The sequence below is a fragment of the Acomys russatus genome, chromosome 6 (genome assembly GCF_903995435.1).
Source record: "Acomys russatus chromosome 6, mAcoRus1.1, whole genome shotgun sequence".
NCBI classification, from domain to species: Eukaryota; Metazoa; Chordata; class Mammalia; order Rodentia; family Muridae; genus Acomys; species Acomys russatus.
In genome coordinates, this window is record NC_067142.1 from 73,423,871 (window position 1) to 73,438,620 (window position 14,750).

The following is a 14,750-nucleotide window of genomic DNA, read 5'->3' on the forward strand; positions in this document are numbered from 1 at the left end:
GAAGCCAGAGCGCATCTCAGCCTCTAACCTCCAAATGCGTCACACAAATCTGACTCTCTCCAAGCGGACACAGCCCCACAATCTAGGGACACTTCTTGGAGGATGGCTTTGCATTTTTATGCAAAGGCATTCAATCCAACAGGTCCCCTAACATGCAGCTGAACTGTGCTTCCCGTCTTCCAGGTCCATGTAGGTGTGGCTCTGCAATCCTATAATGGTTGACCCCTTCAGTCTCATGAAGTCATAGAGATCCGGCTCCAGGAAAAGCCATTTCAGGGCTGGAGCAAGTGCTGGCTACAAAAAACATAGGGACCTGAGTTTAGACCCACAACATCTGTAAAAAGCTGGACAGAGCCACGTGTGCCTGCAACCTAGATTGCCAGTTCAGCTGAAAAACCAGTGACAGCTCTGGCCTCAGTGAGAGACCTTCTCTCAAGAGAATAAGGCAGAAAGTAACTGAGAAAAACACCTAACTTCAGACACACACACACACACACAGAGAGAGAGAGAGAGAGAGAGAGAGAGAGAGAGAGAGAGACAGAGAGACAGAGAGACAGAGACAGAGAGACAGAGAGACAGAGAGACAGAGACAGAGACACAGAGATACAGAGAGAAACAGAGACAGAGACACAGAGAGACAGAGAGAGAAACAGAGACAGAGACACAGAGAAACAGAGACAGACAAAGGGAGAGAGACACAGAGAGATTAAGAACAACAACAACAAAAAAGAACAAATTTATATCACTTTTAGAAATTTTATCAGGGAAATGTATAACTATCATCTTGTGTGAAACTTGATTTTAATTTACTTTAATGTTATTTCCAGTCATCTATAAAGCTAAGGAGACATCTTGAGTAAATAAGAGGTGGAAAAAAAAACTTCATATTGGTGAAGTGCAGTACCCTATGTCAGGCTAGCAATTTAATCTTACATTATGGTATTTAAAGAGAAGGGGGCTCTTTAAATAATGGCTGGGAAATTGCATCCTTAATCCCTTGCAATGAGTTTTTAGAAACGGGCACTTGATCAATGTCTTTTACCATGTGCTTGTCAGAATGTCATAGCACGGATGGCTGTGGAAGGCTGCTATTATCCTAATCCAGTAGATGCTGTGTGTTCTGGAAGGTATATACTCTTTGGGTCTCCCATCTTCCCCATATCATCGAGGATGTGGCCAAGGCACTGTCCCTAGATAGGGTGAGCACACTCATCCCACTGCCTGATCCAGACAGAGAAGGAAGGGATGAATATAAAACATATCTCATTTAGCCCTTAGGCGCTCAGATCAAATCTCGTATGGATTACTCACCTTTATAAAAGGTTAGTTTTGATGGGAGGTAGGAGAAAATTAATTTTTATCACAACTCTTTGTATGTGTGTGCTTAATTTCGCTTTCTAATATTTTCGTGTGGTGGAGGGGGTGTGCACAAGCACACAGAGGCCAGAAGTTGACTCAGGTGAGGCTGCCCAGGTAGTGAGCACTGGACTTCTCCAGATTTGTCGTTCCCCTCTTCCCCACCCCCATGCTAACGCTGAAGTGACAGGGGCACACACCATCATGCCTGACTTTTTAACATGGGGCTGGGGATTTGAACTCTGGTCCTCGTACTTGCACAGCAAATGTTCTTATCCACTGAATTTTTGCCCCATCCTCATCTGCTGTTAATTTGATGTACACAGTCTGTTTTATAGCAGTAGATCTGAGGGAAAGGATCCTACTGCTCCCCCACTTCCCAAATTTGTACCTTTCTTCTTTCCTGAAGATAATACAGCCATCCCTTAGTATCTCTGGGTAACTGAGCCTGGGGACCCCTGCATATTCTACAGTGCATGGATGTTCCAGTCCCACATATAAAATGGTACAATATTTCCAAAAAACCTTTCCGATCCTCTTGAGCATTTAAAGTTATGTCTTCATCAGTTACAATATACATATGGCGTCATGTGCCTGCTGTGTAGACAGTTAGTATGTACATTGCTACTGTAGCATCTGGGACTCGATGACAAGGAAAGAAGTCTAGATGTTTAGTACACATATGATTTTTTTCCTCTGGGTCTTCCCAATCTGGTTAATTGAACGCAGGTGGACACTGCAGGCGTGGGGAGCTGACTGCACTATTTTGTTCTGTGTGCCACTTCATAAGCAGTCTTTCTGTCTGTCTGTCTGTCAAGGGAGGGAGCATGGAGGATAAGGATGGATGCCCAGGCCCACGCACCATGCACTGGTGGTGATGCCTGGGTGAGAACCCAATCCCACTCCAGGTTTGCTCTGTGTCCATCAAAGCCCATGCCCGTGAGGAGGGAAAGGTGTCCCTTAGAAGCAATGGACTCTTCTGTGGCCTTCTAAGTTTTTCTTTTTCACAGCTGGATCTTACCTAAAATAAGAGGGAGCCAGGAAAGGCCGCCTGATCTATCCCCAGGACAGCATGGCCCTGCTTTTCACCCTCCACCTCCTAGACAGGGGTTAGCCCCCTCAGCTCAGCCTTCAACCCACATGTGAGGCTGAGGACAGCGTAATCATATTCCTGTCGCCTGCCTCCACTAGGAATCCTGGCGTCCCATCCCTGCCACTTGCCCTAATGTGGACAAAACTGGATCTGTGGTTGGAATTAGCTACTGCCAAGCTTTGTGGTTTGTTGTGTTATCTAAATTGATGACTTCTTAGCATGTGGATGTGTGCCTGTGCATGTGTGCACTCGTGTGTGTGTGTGTGTGTGTGTGTGTGTGTGTGTGTGTATGCGTGTGCATGCAAATGTGTGAATGTGCATGTGCATTGTGGACCTTCTTTATGTTAGGCAAGCATTTGACCACTGAGATACCCAGCAACCCCACTCCACTTGCTTTTAGATTCTCGTCTGGCAATCTTTCCTCTTTTGCCCACCATTCTTCCTGTGGTGGCCTTTGAAAAACCTACCTTTTTTTTTGAGACAGTCTCACTGCATAGCCTTAGCCAAAGGCCACTACACAGCCTTAGCCCTTAAACCAAAAGGCTGCTGCACAGCAGTTAGGGTTGCTTGCTGCATCTACACCTTGACCAGTTTCTACTGAGCTGATTCTTACAAGTCTATGTTAAGGGAATTAGAGTCCAGAGACGTAAAGGATTGGAAGAACGCAGTGGTTTGGTCTGATGCTATGACCCTGAGTGGGGAAAACACCTTTTTACCCAGCATTGATTACAGCCAAGTGGCCGAGCAGTCCCTCACCTTCCACTTGTCCATGGAGAGCTTTCACTGTGAATGCTCACTTAAGGAACTTCTTTGCCCCTTATCATCTTATGTAGCCTTTCTGGTTGCTGAGGGGCTCACTGCCTGCCCAAAGCCCTCCCGAGAGTGATGGCTGAACCCAGGCCTCCAGGCCCACAGCTTCTGGGGAAGACAGACAACAGAGTCTCACTAGGTCTGTGCCATGCTGACTAGGGACCAACAACAGTGTCTGCTGACCACAACCACATGTAATAGTGGTGGCAAGTGACTGCAGAGCCCACTTCTCATTAGCCTTCAATAAGACGGGTGGCAGCCGGCTACCGCCTTCGCACTGATAGAAGGTGTGTGCAGCTTGAGTGACGCTAGGCCTTCTCAATGAGCGTCTCGCAATCCCTTTCTTTCCAGCCTCAGGATGCCATCCACCTGCAAGTGTTGAAAAGATTAATGAGCAAGACATAAAGACAGTGGCTGCCCTGAGCAACAGCTGTCTCACACCAACCACTGAGTAATTAGACAAATGAGGCAGAGTGGCTCCCAACCAGAGGGGACTTTGGTCCTGCCTCCCCTCTCTGGGTGTATGCCCCTCCTTTCCAACACTCAGACTGTCCCTTTAGTTCTCTGGATGTCATTGTGCCAGGTCTGCTCTTGGAAGTGACTGTGGCCTTGACCCTGAGACCTGAGCTAGGCTGTAATTGTGTATGGCAGGCCCTGCTCTCCAGGAGGAACAGAGTGGAGGGCAGGGTCAAAGATGTTGCCAAGAATCTAACAGTGTTTGTAACAAAAGCAAGGGCTCCTGGCAAGAAGTCCGAGGGACTTTCTTGATCATAAGTGGTGTCTCTTAAGCTCTTTAATTACAGAGGATTAGCAGGAAGTGGAGTGGTGGGACTAAAGGAATAATGACAAAAAGGACACGAAGCAGAAAAACCCAATTTCCTTCCTAGAAGGGGAAAAATCTTGCATTTATTTAAATGAATTGCAGAGAAAAGAATGAAGTGTGGCATTTTCCCTAGCTCTGAGTTCAATGATTTTTTTTTTTTTTAAAAAGAACTGTGTATCTCCTTAGCAGGACATAAGGCAGGGTCTTCAGTTCGTCTGCAGAAAAGAGACCATGTGCTTCATTAAGATGCAGGCATATGCTTCTCCTTCAAATGGCTGGCTGATCCAGGGCCTGCCTGCCTGCCTTCTTCTCCATGTGGGCTTCTGCCTAGCCTGGCTCGCATTTTCATTCAGCACCTCCAGTTACCTAGAAATGGCATGCAAAATTGCAAAATAGAAAAGCAGTGGGCCATGAGGCTCCATCAGTTCTGCCTGGAGTCGCAGCACCCCCTGACTTGTGTGGTTCATAGCTGGGTTGGGGGGAGGAAGCACTCACAGAAAGCCTGGGGGCCCAGTTACCCCTCGGAAGTAGCTGTGTGGATAACGCTGTGTAACTGGGAAAAACCTATACGTGAGTAGAGTCAAAATCAGGCGATAGAAAGTGATGGGGGACGAGGGCGTGACCCAGTAGCTATTTTTCCAGTACACAGTGGCTACGGGACTCAAAAGTGCTGTCCTGCTAGGATCCTAGCCATGTCTTGTGCTTACTAACTAGCTCTACCTAAAGTATCTATCCTGGGTCCTCTTTGTGTGACATGGTACCCAGAATCCAAGGCAGGTGTTCTGGATCTTCATCATCAGCACCATCACTGGAAACTAATAGTCCGTCGTGGTCCAGAGGAAGGCAGATAAAGGGAGCCAGAACTGAGGAGAACAGGAACTGAGTCCTCTGTGCGCCGTGCTCCACATTCAGCACCTTGCCGCATGCGGCAGCTCACACAGGTCGCACATCAGTTTTGGAAGGCAGCCGTCGTTATCATACAGATGGGGAAAGTGAGGCTCTAGAAGGCTTCACCATGGGAGGTAGAAGCTAGAAGAAGAGACCATGAGGCCCTAGAGATAAATCTGGCCCAGCCCTATAAGTCAACAAGTTCGGTAGCATGGGCCGAGGTGTGTGCCCCAGTTAGTATCAACTGTCAACGTGATTCAGCCTAGAATCACCCAAATAAGGAGTCTCCATTAAGTGTCCTTGTTGGGTTGGTCTGTGGGCATGTCTATGAGGGATTGTTTTATTACTAATTTATTCAGAAGGGCCTAGCCCACCCAGGCAGGTTGTCTTGCATTATACAAGCTTGGGCCAACAAGTGATTCAGAGAGCGAGCCAGCAAATAGTGTTCCCCCAAGTTTCCTGCTTCGATTCCCTGCCTTGACTCCCCTCAGTGATGAACTGTGACCAGGGAGTGCAAGCCAAAGAAATCCTCTCCTCCTCTGAGCTGCTTTCAGACAGAATGTCTTATTACAGCAACAGAGTGAGGCTAAAACAACACAACAGTGTGTGACATCCACTTCCTCCTGTAAAATCCGGACAAGTGTGACCATGCCCTGGGTCCTTAAGGGAATGAAATGAGATCGTGTAGATGGTGGCACAGGCCCTCACCTCCAAATGGTAGGAAGCAATCTGTGGTCTCACACAGGATAACCACGTTTTGAACCCTGGGAGGCCAACCACACCCTATCACCATGACACCTGGTCTCTGACTCACAATAGAGTATGGACTATAAGGAGACGCACAGGCAGGGTATGACACGTGACATCTGCTGAGCCTGGCACCTTGGAATTATCCATGGTTAATCTTCATACATTGACATTTAGTTCACAGGCTTCAGCAAACAGGGCTGAGATAGACAAGAGAACGGCCTCACTGCACTGTGCACGGTACATCTTATTCTCCGAATGTTTCTGTATGTTTGAGATGTTTTGTTCAAACATGTACAACCAAGGGCTTGGGAGATGGTTTGGACCAGTAAGGAACTTTCCATGGAAGCACAAGGACCAGAATGAGAGTCTGCAGCACCCAGGTTAATTTTAGGTGGGCACCTGCCATCCCAGCAGATGGGTGGCAGAGATCTGGGCGGGGTGCCTGGAGAAAGTAGACTAGCTACACCAGCCGAATTGTCAAGATCTGGGTTCAAATAATATACCCTTCATCAATATATAAGGTGGAGAGTGATCAAGGAAGACACTCAACATCAAATGCGCAACCACATTCATTTGTACTCACACACATGGGAACCCACAAGCACCTGCAAAAACAAACAAACAAACAAAAAAACACAAAAAACTAGCACCACTCCTTGCCCCAAGCATGAAGGAAGTTTCATCAATACAAACAGATAGTCAGACAAGGAGGACAAGAGTTAGAAATCATCCTCAGGCATTCACAATTTGCCACATTAAATTATTAAAATTGCCTCTGCAGCTGTCTGGCCTGCCCTATGCATTATGTGCCTCCCCATGCCTAGCACAATGCTGGAAACACAGTAAATACTCAAAGAAAGTGACCATCACATACTGTGCTGAATAAAACAACATTGTAAAAAAAAAAAAAAAAAAAAAGCTGAGTCCATCTCCCAGGACTGTAGCCTCCAGATCCGTGCTGGCCTTCACTCAGCTTGATTTCTGCCCACAAAGCAGGCGGTCAGTTTCAGTGATTGCCACTGTCCTTAGCCATGGGGTGGAGTGGGGCTGGTCATGAGCACTAGAGATGCTAGTGCCCCATGACTCTGAATGTGGGTTAGAGTGTCCTGCCTCCTGATTCCAACTGAGACACACTTCCATCCCCACAAAGGAGGCTTCTCCATGCTCACGCAATGGAATCCCACATAACATGTTGCAAACCAATCTTTTATCACACTTGCCCCTTGGAACGCATTTCAAATACTGGCCATTAAAAACCAGCCATTTCATGGAGCTTTAATGATGACACTAATAACTGTGGATTTTTGTCTCCCAGAGCCCCGATGAGCCGAGCTGGGGAGTAAATTATGAAGCTAACTTTTATGTGCATGGTTTATTGATCTTTGAGCTTCGAGGGAACTTCACCAGCCCCTATAGCCTGACAGTCCAGATTAGCTTTTCATCTATGTAATTGGGCCACCAGGGCACAGTTAATTTTTAATTTATATTAATAGGAAGACAAAGAACACAGTTCGCCTTCTCTGTATTAAAGTAATGGGCATATCAAAACAGTCTACCTGGTAATTATAAAATAAGCCAGCCTTCCCGTGACCCTGTGAGGGTTAGCTTGCCGATGCCTTGTGCATTTCGCCATAATGTGTCATGAGAAAGTTCACTACTGCCGTGAATATTCATGCCGCCGAGTGCAGGAGGCCACTCCCTCATTAAGCAGGCAGCTCTTTAATCCATGCTTGGTGTTAACAGGTGAAAGTCATGCTGCGGATCTGTTCCACGTCAGCTCGAGATACCTCAGAGTCCAGCTCTTTCCTGAAGGTGGATCCACGGAAGAAGCAGATCACCTTGTATGACCCCCTGACTTGTGGAGGTCAAAATGCCTTCCCGAAGAGAAGCAGCCAGGTTCCTCCGAAGATGTTCGCCTTTGATGCAGTCTTCCCACAAGATGCCTCTCAGGTGAGTCAATGTCCCCTCCAGGCTCACTTAGTGCTGATTAAGGGAGTGCGGGTGGTAGGACGTCTCCTGGGATACCCTGATGGCCAAGTCTCTCCATCTGTATCTCTATGTTAGGAAGCCATTCTGAGCCCCACAGAATACTCCAATTCTTCTGAGTTGCTGATGTGGTAGTTTCCTTGGGCAGAACATGTGTGCTGGGGTTTCAACAAGTTATATCCTTGGAGGGCTGAAGACATGATTCAGTTGGTAAAGTGCTTACCATGCAAGCATGAGGACCTGGGTTCGATCCCCAGCCCTCATACAACAAGTTATGCATGGTGGTGCACGTTTGTAGTAGGTCTTTGGAGCTCACTGGTCAGGTAGTCTTAACAAATGGATGAGCTCCAGGATCCACAAGAGATCATGGTGAGAGAGAGAGAAAGAGAGAGAGAGAGAGAGAGAGAGAGAGAGAGAGAGAGAGAGAGAGAGAGAACCCAACACCAACAACATCAACCTTTAGCCTCCATACATATTCACTCATGTATGTATACTGTTGCATACACAGAGACATGTATAGACACACACACACACATTATTTTAAAACACATAAATATATGCCTGAGGAGAAGAAAAACCAAGGCAGTTATTTATAAGAAACTAACAGAAGTTGGAGGTAACTGTCAATAAAGTGCCATAAGCTGACCCATAAGGGCTCAACTCCCACCTGGACTTGGGCTGGCCATATAACAAGGGAAACTGGATTAAAGTCCTATACCATGGGATGTGGAAGGCAGGACTATAGTCCCTGTGAGGAAATAGAGTGCTCAGTAGGGAAACTAAGGCTGAGGTATAGCCTGTAGCCAGAATCAGTGGAGCAATGTGGACTTGAAGACCTAGTGGTATCAGTCATCTGTTGCTGTCTGACCAAGTTAGGCCTCGGGTTCATACCTCAATGCGCAAAACAAATGAATGTATTTATATGTGAATAAAGAATGGTATAGCTAGATGGTGGCCTGATAAACTTCAAGTGCTTCCCTAGATTTTTTTTAAACTCTCTACAGTATGATGGCTAAGGCTACAGCCGACCTGGGGATCATGGCACCAGTAGTTACCATTTACAGAATGATAATGTTCCTTATGTTATATATGGTTGTAGAGGTGACTGGTGTTTGTGTGACTCCTATCTTCCACCAACAGGCAAGAGTGCATGTAGGCACCATTTACTGAGAGGCTGGGCATCCGTTTCCCAGGTTTTATCATAGGAATATAAGGCCCTTTGTGATTAAGTTTTGCAGTTTCTCTATTTATTTCAATTTTTATGTCGTACCACCCAATGGGTTCAGTAATTTAAGCCTGACACTGGGGCTAATAAATAGTCTACAAATAATTTAATTAACAGGGGTAAAACTTTTCAAAAGCTATCTGGGGAAGTTGTAAGGATTTCAAAGCAGAGCCTAAATTACGCCTGGACTATTAATGAGTTTTAGATTTATTCCAGAAAAAAAAAAAAAAAGAGCCATTTTTATTGCTAGTCTTTGTTCACGCTTTTTACTTGGTTCCCAGGCTCAAGATGCTCAAAGCTACACTTTCACAGATTTCAGAATGTTCTGGCTTGCTCAGGTGTCTAATAGCATAAATTCCTCTATATATTTGTGTTTTTCAAGAGGTTTTATGTACCTTAAGCCATGGATTCTCCCTTGAAATCTCTTGGGTAGAGTGGGGCATTTTAAATTCTTTTCACACCAGACAAGTAAACTGAGATTCCACAGGTGAGCCTTGTCACCTTAGTTCCTGTCCTAAGCCGAGATTCCCCCCCCCCCCCGAGGTCCCACCACCTCCCCATTAACTGTAGTGCATCCTGCTCAGTCATTGGGCACAACTTTCAGCTCTCTGGGTCTCAATGGCCTTTTATGCCAAATATATACACCTCATTAGGCTGTGAGGACAGCAGGTGCTCAATAGACATTGTCTGCCATCACAGTTGTCGATCTGATACCACCAGTTGTAGTCAGGTCAACCCCACAGGGTCAGCACCCCTTAAGTCTCAAGGCAGTAAATGAGTAAGTGTGCAGTGTGGCTTTGTCTGGGTCATCTGTTGTTGCATCTGTATTGCCAAGGACTAAGTTTCCCAGGAAACTCCCCCATAGGCCCAGAGAAGCAGGAAGGACCCGCCCCCACATTCCCTGAGAACACAGCCGTGGCAGGGACAGGTCTGCCCAAGGTCTTACTCACCTACAGGCCTGAGTCCTCCCCAACTACCCCTAAGCCAGATCCAGCAGACTGGCTTGAGTTTGTGGACACGGTAGTGTCCATGGCCTAGATATGCTGGCTCAGAATTGCGCTGGCACTGCTATTTCCACTATATTCTACTGGCCTAGATTCAAGAGCCACTCTCAGGTCCTTACCTGTGCAACAGCTTTCGCGTGGTGGCCCCAGGCATCTTCGGACTCTTTCCTCCTCATTCTAAGACCATCAACTCCCTGACAGTAAGAGTGTCCTGTTCCTTCTTGCCCTCAGGAGCCATCCTTGCTACCCTCATGCAGCCTTGGCAGCTTTGGCTACCCACTGATAGGAGAAATGTCTGCTAGCCTTGGCCTAGGGATGGGTGGAGAGGACTCAGACCTGTGGGTTAGTAAGATCTCGGGCAGAGCTGTCCCTGCCATGGCCACGTGCTCAGGGAGACTTCCCTGGGCCTATGAGGAAGAACATCAGGGAGTTTCCAGGGGTCACTGTCAGCCATGGGCAACTCTTTGGTCCTTCTCTTCTCTCTGAACAGCTAAACGGAAGCCCTATAAGGGAGCATGTGGATGCCCCCTGCACCCTATGAGGCCACCCCTACGTCTCTACTGCCCCTTGACCTCAGTGCTGGTGACTCCAATGTCCGTTTGTTCCACACATAACCAAAATTCTCCTTAGTGACAAGACTCCGATAGTTCATATTGTGTGTGGCCAAGGTGGCTGGCAGTCGCCTGACCCCCCACCTCCTTTCATACTCAAAATCAGGCTCATGGGCAGCAACTTCTTCCTGCTCTGGAAGAGACAACTCTGGTGAATTTGAGGGAACCTCTACTGCTTCAGTCTCGGCCTTACTGCGGTATTGGCCCTTGTTGCCTGGAAGTTGTATAAAATCTCATGCTCCTCGCCTAGTCCCATCCCTCCATCCCCTTGGCTGAGGCCTCCACCCCTGAGCAATTGACTACTGTTGGGAGTGCGGTTTTTCAATTTCAGTTTGGGAGAGAAAATTGATTTCCAAATACATAGATCCGTTGCGCAGCTGCACCACGGAGCTGAATAACTGCACTCACGGCCCAGGCTGCGTCCTTTCAGATTCCCACCGGGAGATGTTACTCTGATGGCAGCAGAGCCCCCAGCGACTGACGGCTCTCGGGGCCTGTGAGCTCTGCCACCAGCCCCCTGAGAAAGATGTGAAGGCAAAGCAACAAGACATGGAAAGTAATCCTGTCGTCCTGCCGCGGTGGCAGTCTCAGATGCTAACTGGAGAGTTTCCAAATCTCTGAGGTGGTCCCCACCATTGACCTTCAGCTTACAGCATGCGCTGTCATCGAGCACCAATGAAGAGATGCAAAGAAGTGACCAAGAACCTGGTCTCTGTGTAAAGATTGTAATAATCACGCCGAAGGCACGACTCAGCTAAAGAATAATAAATAGCATGTTGATGTGTGGTAACTGATGCTGGTTGTAGTGGGTCTATGTGTAGAAAAAAAATGTTTTCAAAAGTGGGACGTGAGCAAAGAAAGAAGAGATGGAGAGAAAGCAGATGTCCATCTAGAAGCTCTCGATTCTGTTAGAGCTAAGATGTTATTTGGGGTTTCTGTCCTGAAACGTCAATCATGTTTTCCCCTCCGATGTGACTAGCGTGTTTCAGAAAGTGTGCATGTGTGTGTGTCTCTGTGTGTGCATGTGTGTGTGTGTGTGTGTGTGTGTGTGTGTGTGTGTGTGTGTGTGTAAAGTCTAGTGGACAGAGGACCAAGAGAGAGTTGAGTGCCTTGCCCAATGTGCTAGATTAGGACTGATAGGTGACAGAGCCCATGCCATTCTCCCACTGCAGCCTGCACCTACTTTAAGGCTGCAGAGTGTTACCATTTAGTGGAAGGGAGCTTTGTAATCAATGCCTTTCGTGCACAGGCCAGCAATGGGTGGAAGGCCTCTAAGGTTTCTGAGTCCCCTCAGAGTTCTGTGGCAGAGGCTGGTCCATCTGGGAATGTGGTGACAGGAAGCCTCCACGCCCCAGGAAGGCAAACCCATTTCTGTGTCATCGAGGTGCCTCATGGTGCTACATAGTGCGTTTACCACTGTGCCTCCTCTTGTGTCTTCCAGGCTGAAGTGTGTGCCGGAACTGTGGCTGAGGTAATCCAGTCTGTGGTAAACGGAGCCGACGGCTGTGTGTTCTGTTTTGGCCATGCCAAGCTCGGTGAGTGAAAACTTGACCTCTTGCGCTGCTCGTTAGGTTTCCTGTCACTTCATTCATGTTTCAATATTAGTCCTAGAGTCCTCGATGAAAGGAAGGGCTAAGGTCTCTTTTGGTGCCAAACTGAACGATAACAGATAACCATACCTGACTCTGAAGCAAGTGTCGGTCCTAAGTGGGCACCTAGTCATGTAGGACAGCATCAAGTCCAAGAGGGGAGCAGTGGGGTAACAAGAGTGTTCCTACTTCGTCTAGGTCATAGCCATGCCCAGAAAGTAAGCAGGAAAGGTGTACATGTCTTGAACAGGGCATGTCTGGGAAGCCAACTCAGGTGGGTGGCGCCAACAGAGGATTCTCCAAGCAGAGCCCCACATGGGAGAACAAACCAAAGCTGCCCTCATTGCCAACATCCAGCCCTGTGAGGACTCCGCCCTGCTTCAGCGTGTGGGAAAGTCACCAGCCAGCCCTGCAAAGGCTTGGCTTAACTCCCCTCCCAGGACTGGCCTGTGGTCACCTGTTTACCACCCTCCCCCCATCGAGGCCTTGTCTGACATACAGAATGAATTAGCAGTTTGGGAAGCTCAAAAGCGTGCTCCTCCGTAGAAGAGATCTTCCCAGAGGCCTTGCAGAGGCCACAGAGGCCCAGCCCCTGTGACAGAGAGGCCATTACATCCTCCCACCCCCCATTCCCCACCCCCACTCCCCACCCTGCTCCTTTCTTCACTTCTTGATCACAGATCAAAGCAGGGGTCCTGGTTTTAATGGAATTTGCTCACGCTATTAAAAAAAAACACACACAGCATTTAACTCGAGAAAGAATATAAAGCACGCGTGTGTGGATTTAATCTGTGGGGTGGCTATAAAAAGGGCTGTAACCGTGATGAAAAGCCCCTGCTTCCTACTTCATGCAGAACATTGCAGGAAGTAGCGAGCCCATGATGTCCGAGGTCCTCTGCAAGGTACCTTGTGATTTCATCTTGTCATCTGTTTGGGCTCTCACATTCTTTTATAGCTGTTTAGTCACCAGCATAAGGAAACGGTTGCTTTTTTTTTTCCCCCCTGGTCTTTTTATTCCTTTGCTTTGCCTTCTTCCCATTCCCCGCACGCCTTCCTCCTGTGTCCTCAGCATCTGGTTTTGTTTGTTTGTTTGTTTGTTTTGTTTTGTTTTGTTTTGAGGCTCTAACGAGTGATGTCTGGCCACTCCAACTGTGTCTCTTTCTTCCCCGGCTCCCACAGGGAAATCCTACACCATGATTGGAAGGGATGACTCCATGCAGAACCTGGGCATTATCCCGTGCGCCATTTCTTGGCTGTTCAAGCTGATCAATGAACGCAAAGAGAAGACCGGGGCCCGATTCTCAGTCCGGATCTCAGCTGTTGAGGTGTGGGGGAAAGAGGAGAACCTTCGAGACCTGCTCTCCGAAGTGGCGACGGGCAGCCTACAGGACGGACAGTCGCCAGGCGTGTACCTCTGTGAGGACCCCATCTGCGGCACACAGGTGACTGCTTTGGGAGCTTGGCTTTGGAGGATGGGGCAACTCAGCCCTGGAATCACTTACCACGTAAACTGGGAAAGGCTTATGAGTGTTTACTTTAAAGTGGACTGGAACTTTACGGCCTGCAGCTGTGGGGCCATCTGCTCACCCAACCTAAATATTTGTACCTTGAATCTAATTGACAATAAGCAGGGACTGCAATTGTCATAGCATTTGGGGGGAAATTGAATCCACTTTCTTGATGCCTCTTTCAAGAAAGAAAGGGAAAAAAAAACCAGCACAATCTTTCTTTTGTTTAACAACAAACTGAAATATTTACTGCACTGCACAAATAGCTGCAGCCATTGCTGGGCTGTTTATGGCTCTATAAACCGTCTCGGGCACTGCTTTACAGCCGGATTAGCAGTGCTGTGGGAAAAACTAATAACCGATTTCTAATTAGAACCGTGATATAATTGCTAGAAGCATGGAAGCCAAGAGGAGATCGTGTTTGCCTTTGCGCGAAGGCAGGCCTGTTCTGAGTGTCTTCCCTTTGCTGTTTAACATGGGGATGACTCTAGGGGCTCCCCTGCTTTATATACAGAAGGTCAATTCTGCCATTCTCCGGCAGTAGGCTCCCCATTATGCCTCCTGTTTTAGATAGGTGTCTCCGATAAGTGCCCGCCTTCCACCAGATGGATTGTTTCCGTGGCTGAGGATGCCCCAAGGCAGTATTCTATCCATCTCTCGGAGCCCAGCCCTGCTCAGCCTCTGCTCAGGATACCCAGACCCTTCCAGTTTCCTTTAGACATCTCTGTAGTGTGCATCAGAGCTGCCTGGAGGACTTGTTGAAATCGATCACTGGCCTCCTCCCCGAGAGTTTCTCATTCCACTTGAGGTAAAGCTTTGCAATGTGCATTTCTAACACGTCCATATGATCCAGGGAGCTGCTGCACTGGAGCATAGCATATGCTCAGCTGTGGTTGCATGGCCTCCATGCTAGATGCAGGAGTGCCCTGGCCGCTGCTCCTGCAGCAAGCTCAGCGGGGCTCTCAAACACGTGATAACTTGGGACCGAGGCTCTCAAACATGTGATAACTTGGGATCATTGTTGAGTCTACTGACAAAGGTTCTCTTAAGTACAGCTCTGTCTAATGGAATAAGATGTGAAGAAAGCAATGGCCTCTTGGAACTCCT

The 14,750-nt window shown here is 47.8% G+C and overlaps 1 protein-coding gene across 1 annotated transcript in view; it reads left to right on the forward strand.

The window, feature by feature from the left end:
* The window catches only part of Kif26b (kinesin family member 26B), a 405,568-nt gene that overhangs the window by 330,328 nt on the left and 60,490 nt on the right, over positions 1–14,750 (forward strand). The window contains exons 6-8 of the mRNA XM_051147982.1: positions 7,464–7,670; positions 11,988–12,081; positions 13,315–13,577. Coding sequence (XP_051003939.1) covers positions 7,464–7,670; positions 11,988–12,081; positions 13,315–13,577 — 564 coding nt within the window. The remainder of the gene's footprint in view (positions 1–7,463; positions 7,671–11,987; positions 12,082–13,314; positions 13,578–14,750) is intronic.